The sequence below is a fragment of the Octopus sinensis genome, linkage group LG6, assembly GCF_006345805.1.
Source record: "Octopus sinensis linkage group LG6, ASM634580v1, whole genome shotgun sequence".
Taxonomy (NCBI): Eukaryota; Metazoa; Mollusca; class Cephalopoda; order Octopoda; family Octopodidae; genus Octopus; species Octopus sinensis.
In genome coordinates, this window is record NC_043002.1 from 111314345 (window position 1) to 111335293 (window position 20949).

Here is a 20949-nt window from a genome sequence, read left to right on the forward strand (position 1 = left end):
CATGCTTGCAACAGAAGATTCAATGCTTTCTTCTCCCACTTTGGTGCCATCTTTGTTTTTTATGCCCAGAGGTAGAGAATAGAGAGGAAGAGATAGAGAGAAAAGAAGAAACGGGGGGGGGATAGGGAAAGAGAAAGGGATGTATGAAGGTAAGAGAGAAGTGATATGAAGGAAAGAGAAAGAGAGGTAGAGACAGTGAGGGAGAGGAGGGGAAGAGAAAGGGAGACAGAGTGAGGGTAAGATAGGAAAGGATGAAGGATATGAGGGAAAGGGAGAAACAGAATGAGAAGAGGGGGGAAAATGAGAAGTATATGAGGGAGAAGGTGAGGTAACAGGAGGAGAGGTAGATGTTGAGAGAGAGAAAGGAAGGGAAAGAGAAGTGAGTAGAGGAGGAACATATGAAAGGGAGGAAGAAAGATATGGAGTCTGCTGGAAAGGGCATTAGTGAGTCGAGAGAATCACAGTGGTTATAGTTATAAAACTTGTCAAGATTATTTTGAAGCAGTATAAAGTAACTGGCTAAAATGAGGTTTGGTAAAGGAAGATCTTAAAACAGATGTTAATTACCAGTTAAGGGGGCAACCAATGATGAAAATACAGGGGAAATATTTATCAAGGGGTTCTATAGTTGAATGATTTAAACAATATATTTATAGTGTATAAAGACAGAATTTAGGGTTATCAAGAAAAAATATCAAGAAAATATTATAACCAAAAAGGATAAATTTTTGAATAATTTTGAGTATATGCCAAAATTTACAACAATAGAGAGATATAAAAAAAAATTACATAGAATTAGTTTAATATTTATTCATTATACTTAAATATTTACTTATTAGGTGGTATCTATGAAGAATTGATCGCTGGCATTTAATAAAAGTATACCAGGGCAATAGAACATGCTAACTATATAATAATTATAATCTATGAGGTATATTATAAGTTGTGAAATTACCGGTGCTGTTATATATAAGCTAATATAAATTTCTAGGGGTACTAAATTAGGAGGTTTACTTACATATAAGCTATAATAAAAATAATAATATGATTAGTAGGGTAGAATGCCATAGAAAGTAATATATGGTTTAATCACTAAAAATCAAGATGAAGTATATATACCTTATTATCATCAAAAGAGAAGAGAAGATTGTATAGCATTTGCTTAATAATTCAATCATTTAAACTAAAATTATTTATTAGGTAGTATATATAAAGACTGATACCTGGTATTTACTAGAGCAATATTGAGGCTATGGAACATGTCAACTATATATCTTTATATATAAAAGTGAGGTTGTGTGCTGTCTGTCTCCTACGATTTAGATTCCTAGCTACTCCCACATTTTGCGGTGCAGTTTAACCAAAACCGGGTATCTTATAGTCGTGATTCATATCGAGCCCTTCTGGGTATTAGCACACGTCTATGATGAGTCTACGATTTAAAAAAAAATTTACCATCAATTTTTCCCATTTTTAATGCATTTTTGGCATATATAAGGAAGTAACTCTCTAAAATTTTATCAAATCTCAGAACGTAAAAAGCTACAGTAACATCCCCCCCCTTTGTGGTTAGCCATATTGAGATGGCTATTATACTTTACATCTCTAAAAATGCTTATATAGTTATTTCCCTTACAAACCCAAGCAACGCCAGGCGATACTGCTAGTTAATTATAAGCTGAGAGGTATAAGTTTTAAAAGTTCCCACTGTTAATACATACTTGATGATATAGTTTCTTAGGGGTACTTAATTAGGAGGGCTACTTACATAAAAGCCTTTATAAAAATAATATGTTCAGGAGTGTGAGACACTGTACAAAGGGATAAATAGAATTACTAGAACCATGGTGAAGTTTGACTAATTAGGCAGGAATATTCATAGTATAGTATACTAACTCCATGTATCACATTAACTTACTATACTATATAGCTTATATTATATGCAAAGTACTTTAATTCTCATGTAACTGAATATCACCTGATTTATATACATACATACATATATATATAGGTGCAGGAGTGGTTGTGTGGTAAGTAGCTTGCTTACCAACCACATGGTTCCGGGTTCAGTCCCACTGTGTGGCACTTTGGGCAAGTATCTTCTACTATAGCCTCGAACTGACCAAAGCCTTGTGAGTAGATTTGGTAGACAGAAATTGAAAGAAGCCTGACATATATGTCAGGCTATATGGTTTAAAGATGTCAGACAAAAAAGTATGACTTTCACTGTTTTGATCAGGCCATTTTGTTTGGTAATTTGAAACGTTTTTGACTTGAAGATGAACCTTCTCACTGGTTTGGTCTGCACCCATTGCCCCGCTCCCATTGGCACAGTGCTTTCAGTAGATTGAATGACACATGCAGTCACCGTAAAGATACATTTGTATGTCATTGGGTTAGTGATAAATGCTTGTTCAACCCAAGTACCGCACTTTGATTCATATCAAGTGGCAGGCCAAAGTGTGATGACCAGTGATCACAAGGAAAAGCAGGTTTTATATCGCAGAGTCCTGTGATGGAACCTTAGCTGTTGTTACAGCGAGCATTCCATCACTGCTGTTGGCTTTATGTGGCACTTACTCAACTGCTTTTTATGGGGCTCTGGCATGAGTGCTTTATATATATATATGTGTGTGTACATATATACATGTATGTATTTATATTTGTTAATATATATGTATATACTGATACAATGCTTGAAGTACTGTTGTTTAGAAATACCCACAACTAAAATCTTCTCGCTGAATAAAGTGTGGGAAGTGACATAAAACTAGTGTATGTTACTATCTAATATGATTAAACAAGACATCAAACAGTTCACCATGCCATAAAATATACTGTCAATATAGCTTTAAATTATATCCACATTAAATGTCTACAGCTGAAAATACTCTTGAATGAGAAATGAAAGATTAGATAATGTAATGTGTTTATTTCATTGCTTTTATATCGCTAGTTCAATGCAGTGTCTACAGACAATTCAAAAAAGAATGTTTGTTTTTCTTTAAAATATTCACATTAACTGTGTTTCGTGTTTTAACGATACTTTTTATCTGTTTGAATCTCTGAAACCCATTACCATCCTCAACATTCATTTCTGATAACGAAATTTTCTGGCTTACTCAACCATTGAGGCAGATCTGCCTATAGATGTCTGTAAGATGATATAATTCAGTACAGCTTCCTACTGAACATTGTATTCAGTATGTACCTATCAGGAATTGCTGAGATTTTAGGGGTGGTTTAATTTTCATTTTTTTTTTTTTTTTCTGGCTTAAAATATTGGTGTTTAATTTATCCTGGTTAATAAGAATTGGTTTTCTAACAAGAATTTTTTGTTGGTTTTGTTTCTTCTTAGAGACGTGTCCATTGATGGAATTCTTTTCTTGTTTGTAGCTGTTTAAGTTGGTCTGTTTTAAGTTACTAACAAAACTTGTGCCGTTTTACCGACTCTTAGAGTTTAATTAAATATCTGCCTTTATCTTGCTTGGTAATACAGACAAACAGAAACACAAACTATATGGGCTGCCAGATTTAGTGTGGGTACCAGGTAATTATATTTTTATAACTCTCTCACCTGGCTTCTGTTTGTCTTTTTGTTCTTACTCACCTGTTTTTATTTCATTGTTGTTCTAATGTTTCAGACATTTCTGAAAAATAACTTTTGTTTTTTTTTTGTGTCTCCATCATTGATTGGTTATTTTGTGATATAGTCATCTTATATAGACTTTTACTGTGCACTCCAATGTAAATCATTCTAATTAATCAATTACTAAATTTTGTTTCTTAAATATTTCTCTTAATTCTTGTGTTGATGAATAAGTTAATCTATAAAGAAACTTAGTATATGCATGGATTATACTTGTCCATTCCTAAGTGTTTCTTTGGTGTATCTTTGTGTGGATGTCCAGTGCCTGTCTGTGTTATCACTATTTCGTTGTTCTATTTTCCCAAGTTGTGAGTTTTCCATACCTTTTTGTTTTTTTTTGATTCCTGTATGTGTCGATCTTCAGGTAGGTTTCATGTGTGTCTGTTTTCTTCTCCTGCCAGTTCGCAGCCAGTCGCCTTCTGATGGCAGTGAGGGCACAGGCGATGAGCTCCTCGTTAGAAGGAAACCTCGTTCTTTTAAAAAGAAATGTCGCTCTCCAACAATGGAGAGCAGTACATGCATCGTTAGTCCACCTTTATCAGACAGTGATAATGTAGGCTCGCCTCCCCGTAAGTAAACAGTTTATTGCCAACAAACACGTTTTGTTGGATACACATCAATCGTTGCGCTAGTGGTTTTTTTCGTTACGTCCAGACACGCTTTATAAACTCTTTTAATATTTTTTTTTTTTTACTTTTGTGTCCATGTTTTTACCAAGTGTTTGAAGTATTTTTTTAAATTTGTTTCATTTTGTCGTTCCCCATGTATGTTGTGAATTATAACTCCCTTTTTATTTTGTTTTGAATAATAAGTTCTTTATATCTATTATATTAAGATAATTCTTTTTTAAAAAAAATCTAGCTATTTTTGCCATAAAAACATTTTAGGTTGTTGTTGTTGGAGATGGATATCCAGCTATATTTCAACATTCTCAATATGTTCATAAAAGATTCTCTCTTTCTCATGCATACACCTTGTGTATTTAATAACATGCTACTGACCATGGCAATAAGTAAGAAAGAAAAAAATGCATAAAGAAATTGACCCATCCTTCATTTTAATTTAGAATTTCCAAATTAATGTGATACTTTTTTTTTTTTTAGATAAACACTTAGATGCCCCCCTCCCCTTGTTGAGTCTAAATCATACCATGGTCAGCTTTGACTGTCATCCATCCAACTTATGGTTCAATAAAATAAGTATCATCTGCAACCAGTTCCATTGATTAATTGCTTTCTCTTATAAACATTTCCCTAGTTTATGATGAAACAAGATAAAATGTCATTTCCTAAGAAGGATCACTATTATTTCACGTCTTTTCCCAACAAAACAGTTTCATTTGAATTAAAATTAAGTTTTAATTTTATTTTGATTCTAATTTAGGAAAAATAATATTAACAATAGTTTCCAAAGTAAAAAAAAATTGCATTTTAATATTAGTATTTTTTTTTAGCTTGGCCATTAAATGGCATGCTTTTTTTTTTTTTTTGTTTTTTGTTACAGTCAGACAGTCAGTGTTTCTTCTCCCCCTCCCTAGTATTTATTGTTGAAGCAGATATCAAGCATTATCTCACATGCTATAATAGTATATTGTTACAAAACAGCCTTCCTGTGATTGAATTTAATCATTAGCATTACTTCATGCTTTTTCTTTCAGCCATTTGCTTTACAGTTAGCCACTGTTGGTATATTGCTGCAAATTGCATGTTTCTTCTTAATTTATCATTTTTTTTTTCTTAATATTCCTTCATTGGGGGCTTCTATTTACTGTTGGGAAATATCTTTATTGTTTTTGCTTCTTGTTCATTTTGTTGCCGAGCTGAGCCTTTCTACTACTTTTGTTCTGCTTTGTTTGACTTATGTATTGTTTTTATGCAGGTTCCATTGTTACATTTCTAAATTGTGTAATTTAATTATTGTTTCTTAAAAAGCTAAGTTTGTAATTATATTCATAATATGTAGTACTAACAATATTAACGCACACGTTTTATTGTCAATCTAATAAAGATACTCTTTACATTGCTTTAAAGTAAACATCTCTAAAAATATATATCAACTTATGAATTTTGTTTGTATGCCAGCAACACACAGCTAATGTATATTTTCAAATGTAATAACTGTGCAGTCAAGTATTCTGTTCCCTAGTGGTGGAAGCACTCCGTCGGTTACGACGACGAGGGTTCCGGTTGATCCGAATCAACGGAACAGCCTGCTCGTGAAATTACCGTGTAAGTGGCTGAGCACTCCACAGACACGTGTACCCTTAACGTAGTTCTCGGGGATATTCAGCGTGACACAGAGAGTGACAAGGCCGGCCCTTTGAAATACAGGTACAACAGAAACAGGAAGTAAGAGTGAGAGAAAGTTGTGGTGAAAGAGTACAGCAGGGATCACCACCATCCCCTACTGGAGCCTCATGGAGCTTTTAGGTGTTTTTGCTCAATAAACACTCACAACGCTCGGTCTGGGAATCGAAACCGCGATCCTATGACCGCGAGTCCGCTGCCCTAACCACTGGGCCATTGCGCCTCCACTTCTGTTCCCTAGTCATAGATAAAACACATAATTCTGGTGATTCAGTTTGCCTGACAGCTTGGTTGAGCGGTTGGCAATAGGAAGGGCATTCAGCTCTTAAAACAATTTACTTCCCTGAATGGAAAATACCCTACACATTGTAACATTAAAAAATGGATTTAGAATTGCTAAACCAAAATCAGAAAACATTTGTTATTGCCAGTGACCTCTTCAATTTCAGTATGGCTAGCATATAATGATCTGTTTTCACTTAGAACTATTTAGTTTAATAACATCAGCTGTTGTGGATTATTTGTTCAATTAAATAGTTAACTATATCCATTTCTTTAAATTCTACTCCTCGTAGTCTTTTAGAGATATCTAACCTACTGTTTATGTATGCCTACCAATTTCAGAAGTACTGGTAAAAGCAGTTGATTAGTTTGCCTGTTATGACTATCTAAGAAATCCTCAGCAAACCAATTCACTCTTAAATGACACTTAAATTACTCTCTATTGTAATGAGTTTGTGCAGAACTTCTCACTCACTCTCTCAACATTTTTAACTTTTTAGCATTGAGATTACTCTGTCAGATATAATGCTTATTTATTCACATTGTTTTGAATTAATCATGCATTATCTCATAGCTTCAAGATTTCAATGATGTGATTGTTTCTTTTTAGAATGACATTGTAGGGTAGGTGTGAAAGGCTGGATCAAACCAGTTTGGGCATAAAACAGACAGAATGTTTTGGCCTGATATGGCTGCTTTAAATGTTAAGTCAACATTGTTTGTTGGTGTTAAAGAAAACAACCTATGACAACACTAGATACATTATGGCATCTACTTCGCTACTTCATTTTACCTTAAGTTCACTTTACACTAATGTTGTATTTTAAAGTTTTATAAAAGTGTCAATTAGATCATTTGATTGGCTTAATCCACAGTAGCCTATTCCTTTCAAAAAGCAAGTTTATACGTAGGCTTTTAACAATAACTGTGTCATGATACATAATTATGCACACTTGCATTTAAAGATATATTTTCTCACACAAACATACACATACATAAATTGTATTTTTTTTTTTTTTCATCTTACTATTGCTTATAAATTATATAAATCTTGACCCTGATAATAAATTCTGTAATGGAATGTTACTTTTTACAGATCGCTATGAAGAAAATTTATATGAAACAATTTGTCCCTTAGATGACTACAATCAAGGTACACTTTCAAAGGTAAAAATTAACATTATTTCATAAATTAAACCAACAACAACTAACATGTGTATATATACATGTGTGCGTACATATGTTTTGCCTTAGAATATAAATATACCTGAAAAACTCACATAATATTACTGAGAATCCTCAGTAGTTATGTCTAGGTGTCTTATTCATTTAGAATTGGTGAACTCCATAATCTTCCTCTCTCTCTCTCTCTCTCTCTCTCTCTCTCTCTCTATATATATATATATATATATATTATATATATATATATATATATATATATATATATAATATATATATATATATATTATATATATATATATAATCAGGTTGTGCATGCTACAGCTCGAGGCCTCACAATCTGCTGAGGACTCAAAATAATTAAAAGGCAGATGTGTTTTTAATTTTTGAGAGTCCTTTTAGTATAGAATGGTTGTATACTGTCAATCTAACACGAACGTGACAGTAGGGGGGGTTCACCACCGCTGTTTAGCCCTAGGAAGCATCGACGCCTCCTGACGGCTTTGACACATTTTTCCTGTGTCCTTATATACATTTACGAAGGGGAGACAAATACCCCCAGCCACCCGGGCTGCATCTAGGGACACGTGTTTCAGGATGATTGTCCTTCGTAGGCCTAGAGTAGCAAACACCGGTCAGCTGACGACATCTGTCTCGACTCGTAATGTATATATCTAAATTTCAGTGAAGTCTATTCACTGATTATCAAGAATCAGAAATACTAAATTTCTAAATCTCTCGTAGAGACATGTACAGTGGTGGGGCGATAGAATGGTTGTATACTGCCAATTTAACACGAACGTGACAGTAGGGGGGTTTTAGTATAATTTTATAGCAAAGACCCTCCAAACTTTGTATAGTTCAAACTTGAAATCTGACACTGTGTCAAAAAATTAGTTCCTCTATTACCACCACCACTACCACTACTGTTGTACAGTTTTCTCTGCTCTTCATGGTATATGAAAGTGTTGAATGTTAATGGGTATTCCTTGGTTAAAATAGTTTTCTGTGGATTCTGCTTTTTGTTTTCTCATCCATTCACCTATGTTAGCATCATTGTATATTTGTTCCTGTAGAAAGAGAAAACTTGGTCTCGAATACACCATTGTATAGCCAATAGAATACATTTAACCCATTCAACTATGAACCAAAGGAGTGGACTATGCAGTCACTAAACTATCTGGAAGTAGCAGCTAAATTATGCTCAAATCACACCTTCCCATCTTAAAAGTGGGAATTAGATATGTATCCATAGTAATGTAGTTATGTAGGCGCAGGAGTGGCTTTGTGGTAAGTAGCTTGCTAACCAACCACATGGTTCCGGTTTCAGTCCCACTGCATGGCATCTTGGGCAAGTGTCTTCTGCTATAGCCCCGGGCCGACCAATGCCTTGTGAGTGGATTTGGTAGACGGAAACTGAAAGAAGCCTGTCGTATATATGTATATATATATATGTGTGTGTGTGTTTGTGTTTGTCCCCCTAGCATTGCTTGACAACTGATGCTGGTGTGTTTACGTCCCTGTCACTTAGCAGTTCGGCAACAGAGACCGATAGAATAAGTACTGGGCTTCCAAAGAATAAGTCCCGGGGTCGATTTGCTCGACTAAAGGCGGTGCTCCAGCATGGCCGCAGTCAAATGACCGAAACAAGTAAAAGAGAGTAAAAAGAGTATGTGTTCAATATACTTTCAACAAAAGCAAGATTGCCATGACTTGAATGCCTTTCATCACAGGGCTGTTAAATCAACCACCACCTTACAACTATGGACAGAGGTGATTTTTAATTATAAAAAAAATTAAATTGTGATGATAAACCTTCCTGCTGCTGCCCGACAATATTTCTAATGTACAACAGTATAGACATGAATAGCTTTGGGACACAAAATTACAGATATTAAGTTTAGTATGGCATTTGTATAGGGACTTCACAGCAACCAGAAGTTGTCTATTAATCTTAAATTCCCTTTTGCCTCCCTTTTTAAAAATTAGGATGTTCGTGTTCTGGTAAATGGTGCTAGGTCAAAACCTTTCAATGTAGGTGTTAGATTTCAACAGGGATACAAGTTGTCGTGTCTCCTTTCCATAATTTTTGTGCTTTCACACTTGGTGGGTGTAAGATCAGTTGGCTGCTATTCCAGACAACATTGGTGTTACTTGGCTCATCAGAGGGTGATCTCCAGCATGCATTGAATGGGTTTTCTGCCAAATGCTGCAAGGCAGGAACGGGAATTAGTGTTGCAAAGACTGTGACAAGGATCTGCTCCAGAAAGTCTTCGCAGTGCAACTCTGAGTGTTTGTGGAACACAACTGAGACAAGTGGGAAAGTTTTAAGTATCTCAGATCCATATTCATGAATGGTGTGAAGGAGAAGGCTGAGTGAGCTGCTAAAATGACATGTGCTGGCACAGTGATGTGTCAGCTCTAGTATTCAATCCTCAGGAGAGGCTGGCAGAAAGCTGAACTCCCACAGTCCTCATACTATGGACATGAGTTAGAATGTCATAGGAAAGAACTGCAAGACAGTAGCAGGAGACCTGGGGATAGGTCAAGAGTAAGATGGTTGGATAATATCCGTAGTTGGTCACGCTTGGGAAGCCAACTGGAAAAAGTGTAATGATGGCTGCTTCTGATAGGACTCCATGGAGCAAGTGTCTGAGGATTCTTTTCCCCATGGCTTTCCCAGGAATGAGCGGATGGGGAAGATGAATGTATGGAAGTTAAGTAAGGTGTGGCTGTGTGGTAAGTAGCTTGCTAACCAACCACATGGTTCCGGGTTCGCTATAGCCCCGGGCCGACCAGTGAGTGGATTTGGTAGACGGAAACTGAAAGAAGCCTGTCGTATATATGTATATATATATATATATATGTGTGTGTGCTTGTGTGTCTGTTTTTTGTCCCCCTAGCATTGCTTGACAACTGATGCTGGTGTGTTTACGTCCCCGTCACTTAGCGGTTCGGCAAAAGAGACCAATAGAATAAGTACTGGGCTTACAAAGAATAAGTCCTGGGGTCGATTTGTTCGACTAAAGGCGGTGCTCCAGCATGGCCGCAGTCAAATGACTGAAACAAGTAAAAGAGTAAAGAGTAAGGCAGCTGTAATATAAGTATCTTTGGACTGACTGAAAGTGGAAATATATGAAAATTTGGGGAGGTGGATCACAGGAGGAACTCTGGATCTTAGATGTTGAAAATATGAAAGAAATGATTGAATAAACTAGAATGTACCAACAAAAGCCAAGTAAATGCTTTAAATTGCTCAGAACTTGAGGTTAGTGGGTCTGTATGCTTAACTCAAATAAATGAAAACAGAATCTGGTAGAGTATGTATTACATTTATTTACTGTTTATTCCAATTTATTTATAATCCACACTACTCCTATTTTTAGGGAGAGTTTTGAAATATACAACAAAATACATTGTTCAGTTAAATCCTGTAATGAATATAATTTCTTAAATCTTTTCTCTAAGCATATATTGTTCTTTATAGAAATGCCTTTTCAAAAATGGTTTTACTATTTCTTTTAATGACATTCTCAATTTTTGATACTCTTTATATCTTTCCTCAGTTGGAAACAGCTTCTTACAATAAACAATGGGTAGTTTATTATGTTCTCACTGTCTTACACACAAAAAGTTCTGCATATAACATATAACTATTGGTTAGACTATATGCATAGTTCAGTAACTATGAAGGGTAGTGTAGTGGAATATGAGTATTTGTGTGGTAGGTGCCTGGTCAGTGTCTTAATTAAATTCAATCTTTACAAATGATGAATTTCTTTTTCCTAGTATGACACCTTAGATGACTATGGAGATCTCACTGATGGTAGCAATTGGAAGGACAAGTTCCATGTGAAAATCCGCCACAAAGAAAGCACAACTGACAGAGCGAAGAAAAAAGAAGAGAAAAAGAGACAGAAAGAAGAGGTTTGTGTTTTAATCATTTTCAAATTCATGACTGTCTGTGTGAATTTTAAGCTAGTTGAAAATATAACTCTGACAGCCAAAGTATGTGGACACCATAACTGGATAATCTGTATTAATCTTACTGAAGGTGCAGCTTTTGAATTTAGATTAAGATGGAATTTATTCATAAGGAATAACTTAGGAGAAATGAGATTAATTTTGGGAAACTTAACTGTATATTGTCAACAAATATTAAATCCAAGTCCTCAACAAATACTTGTTAACCCTTTCGTTACTGTATTTATTTTTAGATGCTCTGTGTTTCTTTCAATTACTTTAAATATAACAAAGAATTTAGTAAAATAACTTAGTTATCATTCAGCTAATGTTAAGAACATAAATTGTGACTAAGGTTTGGTGGGAGATTTTAATTCAAAACTTATGAAAACAAGACATTTGTACTACAGAGCAAGGGCCGGTTTCAGCCGGGTTGGTAATGAAAGGGTTAATGAACATTTTGATTAATACAACAAATATATTGTAAGTATCAAGTATCTCTATGGTAGCAATGCACTGATAATATGACCAACCAAATTTGGACCAACAAATAAAGCTTGTTTATTAAGAAATGCATCTGAATAGGAGTTGCTGTACAATGTCTATTGATACCAACATAACTACTTTTGGGGAAAAGACAAACGGAGATCAACATTTACTTTGCTGTACTCATAATTCATAACAGCTCGGGAAACCGTTGGGAAAAATGTAGAAAAACTAAAGGATTTTAAGTGCGTTTTCATTTTAATGTGTCTTATCTCTATTTGTGCAGAACAAATTTCTTTTATGTGCAAGTACTCACACATAAAAATTGCTTTGTTTTCTTTTTTCAAACAGGAGAAAAAGCTCAAAGAGCAGCAAAAATTACAGAAGAAAATTAAAAAGAAAGATGGGAAAATAGCTGGTGCATCCCAAAGTGGTCTAGTATTAGAAGACTATCAAATGTCAACTAAGAACCATGGAGTACCTTTATTTGTAGAAAGATGTGTTGAATTCATTGATGAAGAAGGTACCTAATCCATCTGTTATTATTTCTCTTTCATATGTGTTAGTTTCATTAATATAATGATTTCTACATGTCTCTTTGTATTAAATATTTTGTAAAGCTATTAAGTACATAAGTATATTCCATTGATCGTGCTCTATAGAATAGATACTTGTTTGTTGTGGAATACAGCACTGTATTTATAAACTATATATTTCATGGCCGTTGCCAGCTTCGCCTGGCCCTCGTGCCGGTGGCACATGAAAGCACCATCCGTTCGTGGCCATTGCCAGCCTCGCCTGGCCCCCGTGCCGTTGGCATGTAAAAAGCATCATCCATTCGTGGCCGTTGCCAGTGCCGGTGGCACGTAAAAAGCACCATCCGTTCGTGGCCGTTGCCAGTGCCGGTGGCACGTAAAAAGCACCATCCGTTCGTGGCCATTGCCAGCCTCGCCTGGCCCCCGTGCCGGTGGCATGTAAAAAGCACCATCCGTTCGTGGCCGTTGCCAGTGCCGGTGGCACGTAAAAAGCACCATCCGTTCGTGGCCGTTGCCAGTGCCGGTGGCACGTAAAAAGCACCATCCGTTCATGGCCGTTGCCAGCCTCGCCTGGCCCCCGTGCCGGTGGCACATAAAAAGCACCATCCGTCCGTGGCCGTTTTCCAGCTCCGTCTGGCACCTGTGCGGGTGGCACGTAAAAAGCACCCACTACACTCTCGGAGTGGTTGGCATTAGGAAGGGCATCCAGCCGTAGAAACACTGCCAGATCAGACTGGGCCTGATGCAGCCTTCTGGCTTCCCAGACCCCAGTTGAACCGTCCAACCCATGCTAGCATGGAAAGCGGACGCTAAACGATGATGATGATATTGTTGAATATTCAACTATATTTGATTATATGCATAACTTTGTTGAACACACAAATACGTTTTGCATGTAGTATTGTCCTTATGATGTTCAGAGTTCAATATACTTTTGCTTACAATATTCCTTTTATGAACATATGACTACAGTATGTTAAGTACATGATTACACATTAAAAAGTACAATACTATATTGTTAAATGCACGATACATGTAAAAACTTTAACTGTATTGTAGTCAGGTTTTCAGCCAGTGTGTATTTTATAGAATACATGATTAGATTTCATTGAATACGCAGCAGGAGTGGCTGTGTGGTAAGTAGCTTGCTAACCAACCACATGGTTCCGGGTGGTTCAGTCCCACTGCGTGGCACCTTGGGCAAGAGTCTTCTGCTATAGCCCCAGGCCGACCAAAGCCTTGTGAGTGGATTTGGTAGACGGAAACTGAAAGAAGCCTGTCGTATATATATATATATATATATATATATATATATATATATATATATATATATATATATTTATGTGTGTGTGTTTGTGTTTGTGCGTCTGTGTTTAAGAGTATCCCTTAAACATTATGGACTCCAGGTGTTCATGAAAAAATGAACAAGGTAATGCAGTTTCAAGTTACTTCAATTAACTGCTGCAAGAAATAAAACAGTCTTGAAATGATAGTTGTTTGTCCAAGTTCTTTAGCATCACAAAGGGATTACCCAGCTAGATGAGTAGCCTGTGAGAAAGCTTGTACATGGTCATTCGACCTGCTAGAAATAGCAGTCAAACTTTTTTCAAATTACATAAACCATCTTGAAAACGGAGACGTATTTTGGATAATGTAATCCTAGAAGTCTGTCTTGAAAAATCCTAATATGAACTGTTTTCTATTTTACTAATTCATGAAAGTAATATACTTTTCTGTTTTTTTAATTTCAAGGTATGACTGCCGAAGGTATTTACCGGGTTCCTGGAAATCGTGCCCAAGTAGAGTTACTACTAAATAAATTTCAAGAAGGTATGAGTTTATGTTTATGTATGTAACCATGCAAATATATATATATATATCATCATTGTTTAATGTCCGCTTTCCATGCTAGCATGGGTTGGACGATTTTAACTGAGGACTGGTGAACCAGATGGCTGCACCAGGCTCCAGTCTTGATCTCGCAGAGTTTCTACACTATCAGATTGGGACTTGGTGCAGCCTCCTGGCTTTCCAAACCCCGTCGAACCATTCAACCCATACCAGCATGGAAAACGGACATTAAACGATAATGATGATATATATGTGTATGTATATATATGTATGTACATATATGTGTATATATATATATATGTGTGTGTATATATATATATATATATATATATATATATATATATATATGTATGTATGTATGTATATGTGTATATAATAATAATAATATTATTAGGGAGTATAACTCCAAACTTACAGGGGAAAATTCAATTTAGTATTAAATCAAATTTCACAGTATAAATATATCAAATATAAATTAGAGATAAAACCTCTATTAATGCAATTCAAACAATGATAGACGTAAACCAAAACATAAATAACAAATAAAATATATTTTTATAAAACATATAACTAAATCACAATAAGTATAAAAATGAATAATCAATAATCAATGCTTAGATGATATGCAGTTTGGGTTCGTGCCAGGGAAAAGTACTACTGATGCTATATTCCTGGTAAGACAGCTGCAGGAGAAATACCTAGCCAAAGGTAAGCCCTTGTACCTGGCTTTTGTTGACTTAGAGAAAGCCTTTGACAGGGTCCCCCGATCCCTTATCTGGTGGTCAATGAGGAAACTAGGGATAGATGAATGGTTAGTGAGAGCTGTGCGAGCCATGTACAGAGACGACAGCTAGTAAGGTGAGGGTTGGCAACGAGTACAGTGAAGAATTCCGGGTAGAGGTTGGGGTCCACCAAGGTTCAGTCCTCAGCCCCCTCCTATTTATCATAGTCCTCCAGGCAATAACGGAAGAATTTAAGACAGGATGCCCTGGGAGCTCCTATATGATGGACCTTGCTCTAATTGCTGAGTCACTATCAGAACTGGAGGAGAAGTTTCAGGTGTGGAAACAAGGATTAGAATCGAAGGGCCTTAGAATCAACCTAGCCAAAACCAAAGTCCTAATAAGTAGGAGGTGGACCAACCACAAACGACTTCAGGTAGATGGCCCTGCTCGATCTGTAAAAAAGGTGTAGGTAGAAACTCTATAAGGTGCACCAAGTGTAAGCTATGGACACATAAGAGGTGCAGCAATGTCAAAGGAAGGCTAACTAAGAAAATAGTTTTTGTCTGTGGCAGATGCTCAGGAGAAATAAACACTGGAAATGTGCAGAGTCCAACTTCTACCACGTTCCAGGGAGACAAACTAGAAGTAGTTGATAGCTTCCGCTACCTAGGAGACCAAGTCAGTAGCGGGGGTGGGTGTGCTGAAAGCGTAACTGCTAGAGTAAGAATAGCCTGGCAAAGTTTAGAGAGCTCTTACCCCTGCTGGTGACAAAAGGTCTCTCGCTAAGAGTAAAAGGCAGACTATATGATGCGTGTATACGTACAGCCATGCTACATGGTAGTGAAACATGGGCCGTGACAGCTGAGGATATGCGTAAGCTTGCAAGAAATGAAGCCTGTATGCTCCGATGGATGTGTAATGTCAGTGTTCATAATCGTCAGAGGTAAGTACTTTGAGAGAAAAGTTGAACCTAAGAAGTGTCAGTTGTGGTGTGCAAGAGAGACGGCTGCGCTGGTATGGTCATGTGACGAGAATGGCTGAAGATAGTTGTGTGCAAAAGTGCTACACCCTAGCAGTTGAGGGAACCTGTGGAAGAGGTAGACCCAGGAAAACCTGGGACGAGGTGGTGAAGCACGACCTTCGAACTTTAGGTCTCACCAAGGAAATGACTGAAGACCGAGTCCTATGGAAGTGTGCTGTGCATGAGAGGACCCGGCAGGACTAGTCAGGCCATATCCCGTGGCCCCTACCTGGGACGTAGTCGATCCACCTGTGCATACCTTCTTCTTTTGTGACACTTGTGAAGACCTGCTGAGGCAAGTGAAAATCAATCAAAATAGATGAACATCAATGGAATTTGTATCTTTGTGGTACCAGTGCCTGTGGCACACAAGAAAACCATCCGAACGTGGCCGTAGCCAGTACCGCATCGACTGGCCTCCGTGCTGTGGGAACATGGTGGCACATAAAAACACCATCCGAAGACCCGGCAAGACTAGTCAGGTCATAACCCGTGGGCCCTACCTGGGACGTAGTCAGTCCACCTGTACATACCTTCCGACTTGTGAAGACCTGCTGAGGCAAGTGAAAATCAAATCAAATCAAATCAAATCAAAATAGATGAACATCAATGGAATTTGTATCCTTGTGGTACCAGTGCCAGTGGCACACAAGAATCCATCCGAAGTGGCCGTAGTCAGTACCGCTTGTGGTACCAGTGCGGTGGCACACAAGAATCCATCCGAACGTGGCCGTAGTCAGTACCGCATCACTGGCCATCGTGCTGTGGGCACATAACAAACACCATCCGGTCGTGGCCGTTCGCCAGCCTCATCTAGCACCTGTGTCGGTGGCACATAAAAACACCTTCCGAAGACCCGGCAAGACTAGTCAGGCCATAAACCATGGCCCCTACCTGGGACGTAGTCAGTCCACCTGTGCATACCTTCCTCCTTGTGATACTTGTGAAGGCCTGTTGAGGCAAGTGAAAATCAAAGGCCTGTTGAGGCAAGTGAATGAAATCAAATCAAAACAATCAAAATAGATGAACATCAATGGAATTTGTATCTTTGTGGTACCAGTGCCGGTGGCACACAAGAGAAAACCATCCGAAAGTGGCCGTAGCAGTACCGCATCGACTGGCCTCTGTTCTGTGGGCACATGACAAACACCATCCGATCGTGGCCGTTCGCCAGCCTCATCTAGCACCTGTGTCGGTGGCCACATAAAAACACCATCCGAAGACCCGGCAAGACTAGTCAGGCCATAACCATGGCCCCTACCTGGGACGTAGTCAGTCACCTGTGCATACCTTCCTTCTTGTGACACTTGTGAAGGCCTGTTGAGGCAAGTGAAAATCAAATCAAATCAAAACAAATCAAAATAGATGAACATCAATGGAATCTGTTATCTTTGTGGTACCAGTGCCGGTGGCACACACTTTGTGGTACCAGTGCCGGTGGCACACATGAGAACCATCCGAACGTGGCCGTAGCCAGTTCCGCATTGACCGGCCTCCGTGCTGTGGGCACGTAACAAACACCATCCGATCATGGCCGTTCGCCAGCCTCATCTGGCACCTGTGTCGGTGGCACATAAAAACACCTTCCGAAGACCCGGCAAGACTAGTCAGTCCACCTGTGCATACCTTCCTTCTTGTGACACTTGTGAAGACCGGTTGAGGCAAGTGAAAATCAAATCAAATCAAATCAAAATAGACAAAATAGATGAACATCAATGGAATTTGTATCTTGTGGTACCAGTGCCTGTGGCACACAAGAATCCATCCGAACGTGGCCGTAGTCAGTACCGCATCACTGGCCATCGTGCTGTGGGCACATAACAAACACAAACACATAAATTTAATTGAAATGAATTATTTAAAATTATAGTCAATCTTCAGGTTAACAATATTAAAAAAGAAATAAAATAATGATTTTTCTTATAGAAGAAACTCCATTAACTAAATTTGAAACTTGAAACATTAGGATCAGTTTCCTACAATACATTTATTATGTTAAATATTTAAGGTAAGAAAATAGAGTAAATAGATGGAAAAATGTATTTATCTGTGAAGATATAATTTAGCTTAAAAAACATTAATAAACTATAGAATATCTTTAACCTAGTTATACTCTAATATTTAATTACCAAACTATTTAACAAAACAATCACTATTAGTATTTTTAGATTTTAGTTCGCATATAATAATTATAAAATAATAAATACATAAAAATAAGTATCTAAATTATAATCAACAAATATAGTAATTAAAAACCTATATTTTTTCTATCAATAAACATATAGCAATAAATAAATTAGTCCATTATTACTTACATAAATATTATAGATATCTTTAGAAAATATTTATGAAATACAAATTAAGAATTTAAAAAATTCCAAATTAAAAACATATAACCTATCTTTATAAAATACTTATTAAATGTAATAGTGCTATAAAATATAAAATGACTAGAAATATAATAAGAAACTTATAGTTAGATCTAGATTGCAAAGTTACTACCTAATATCTTAAAATTTACATTCAGATATAATAATTATAAACTAATAATAATTAAATAACTGTACACATCTAAATTATCATTAACAAATAGAAAATTACAAATTCATATTTAACAATCAATACTTATATAGAGTACATTAATATTTCATCATCATCATCGTTTAACGTCCGTTTTCCACGCTAGCACGGGTTGGACGGTTCGACCAGGGTCTGGGAAGCCAGGGGCTGCACCAGGCTCCAGTCTGATCTGGCAGAGTTTCTACAGCTGGATGCCCTTCCTAACGCCAACCACTCCGCGAGTGTAGTGGGTGCTTTTTACGTGCCACTGGCACAGGTGCCAGGGGAGTCTGGCATCGGCCACACGATCGGTTGGTGCTTTTAACATGCCACTGGCAAAAAAAAAAAAGCACCAACCGATCGTGGCCGAAGTTAACTCATCTCTCAAAAAGCGTATCATTAACTAAAAAAATTTCAAAACATCTTATTAAGCGTTTATAAACTACTCGTGAAATTACATTGTTTACAGGAATAGAACAAACAGATGGAAATATACATTTTATCAATGAAAACTACGAATATATTTTAGCTTTAAGTATATATGTGTATGTATATAAGACGTATATATATATTTATGTATGTGTATATAGAACAAGTACAAAGATATATTTTTTTCAACATGTAAATACTGACTAGTATATATAAAGTATAAAATCCTTTCTAGAACAGAAAAATTTGCTGGCAACCAGCCATGAGGGTAGAGTTCACACCTCTCCAATATCCAGTTGCAGTGCTCTACCCATTAAGCTAAACATAAGAATTATGTTTAGCAGGTGCACTAGTAGAAAAAACCATAGAGAGTTATATGTATTGATATTGAAAAACGAAAATATATATATATATTACATGAGGCTAAAACTGATAGGCAAAGTTATGCTTGAAAAAAGTTACAATAAATAAAGTAAAAATGTACATACAAGCAGAGAAAATACCAAAGAGAACTTAACAAGGAAAAAACATTGATCAAGTGTCAAGTTAATCACAGAACTTGAGGCGATCCAACGAAGCTACACGAAGAAGATAGCCTCAGTGCAGCATATAAGCTATTGGGAAAGACTCAAGAGATTGAGACTCTATTCCTTAGAGCGTAGGCAAGAAAGATATGCCATAATATACATCTGGAAGGACTTGTCCCAAACTTTGGCATCGAGAGTTACACAAATGCCAGAACTGGGCACCACTGCATAGTGCCAAGGACTCCAAATTTGCCATCAAGATGTAGGACAAGATACTGTGATAGTCTGGGCTTCCGAGGCCCACAGCTCTTCTATATCCTCCCGAAGAACCTAAGAGACCTGCATGGGGTGGATGCAGATGTCTTTAAAATGAAACTGGATCTCTTCTTGTCAGGTGTCCCAGATGAACCAACTTCAAGGCAGGCGGTGCAGATGAGGGCAGCTGCATCGAACTCTCTCATGCACCAGATGGCATTTGCTAAAAAGCATTCGTGAAGTAAAATCATGTAGCAACACCAAATGGCAGTGCCCCAGCATGGCCACAGCTTGTGAGCTGAAACTAAATAAAATTTTTAAAATAGACAAGACCGGCTGGTGTATTTGAGAGAGTTACCCTGCTCAAAATCTAGCCCTGTGTAGGGGAGACAATCAGAAAAAAGTAGGAACAAAACGAATATAAGAAGGATAAAATTGTTATAAATTTACAAGTGATGGAAAAACATACACACTTAACACATAAAGATATACAGTCATACGCATATACATTCACAACACATACATCTCTAATCCTGGAATCATTGGAAATTGTTTTTTTTTTTCATTGAATGAATTCCTGTGACCTCCTAATATTGCATAATTAGGTTACTTGAGGTGAGCCTGGTAACTGATGGTTTTGGGGTCTTGTTTGTTACTTTTGGTGAGCCGTGGTGCAACCAACAATGTGGTAAAAATCCCTGCCATTTGGCATGGATGGGTAATATCAAATAATTCAATCACAGCTTAAATTTAGATTAAACACTCTCACACACACACACACAAAAAAAATTCATGGATATGTAGAATACATACATATATATATATATATATATGCATACGCACACACACACATATATGAGTATGCACACACATGTGCACAAACAAACAAAAAGAACGCAGCTCCAATAATAGAGTCAGTGACTATTGAGAAAGTTTCAAGAAACAATGAAAATTCTGGAAGAAAAAAAAAATAAATATTAATAAATTGAGTGGGAATTGAACTTTTGAGGCATAAAGACAAAATGACTCCCCAGACACAAAATATGCTTCAATACACAAATTCACATAAAGAATCTTGCAAACCAGATACAAATATGTAGTAAAATGTTAATCATTTATTTTTGTCTTTGGAAATGGCAGTGGTGAAGCCATTTTGATAAGATGGTTAAATGAATTGCAAC

The 20949-nt window shown here is 36.9% G+C and overlaps 1 protein-coding gene across 30 annotated transcripts in view; it reads left to right on the forward strand.

Moving 5' to 3' along the window:
* Positions 1-20949, forward strand: part of LOC115213534 (rho GTPase-activating protein 5) — a 337859-nt gene that overhangs the window by 304350 nt on the left and 12560 nt on the right. For 20 of the 30 annotated variants that reach the window (XM_036504237.1, XM_036504236.1, XM_036504239.1 and 17 more), the window contains 6 exons: positions 3500-3550; positions 4051-4218; positions 7334-7404; positions 11206-11343; positions 12217-12388; positions 14154-14231. In XM_036504237.1, coding sequence (XP_036360130.1) covers positions 3500-3550; positions 4051-4218; positions 7334-7404; positions 11206-11343; positions 12217-12388; positions 14154-14231 — 678 coding nt within the window. The remainder of the gene's footprint in view (positions 1-3499; positions 3551-4050; positions 4219-7333; positions 7405-11205; positions 11344-12216; positions 12389-14153; positions 14232-20949) is intronic. The other 10 variants (XM_036504249.1, XM_036504262.1, XM_036504263.1 and 7 more) reach the window with 3 other exon arrangements.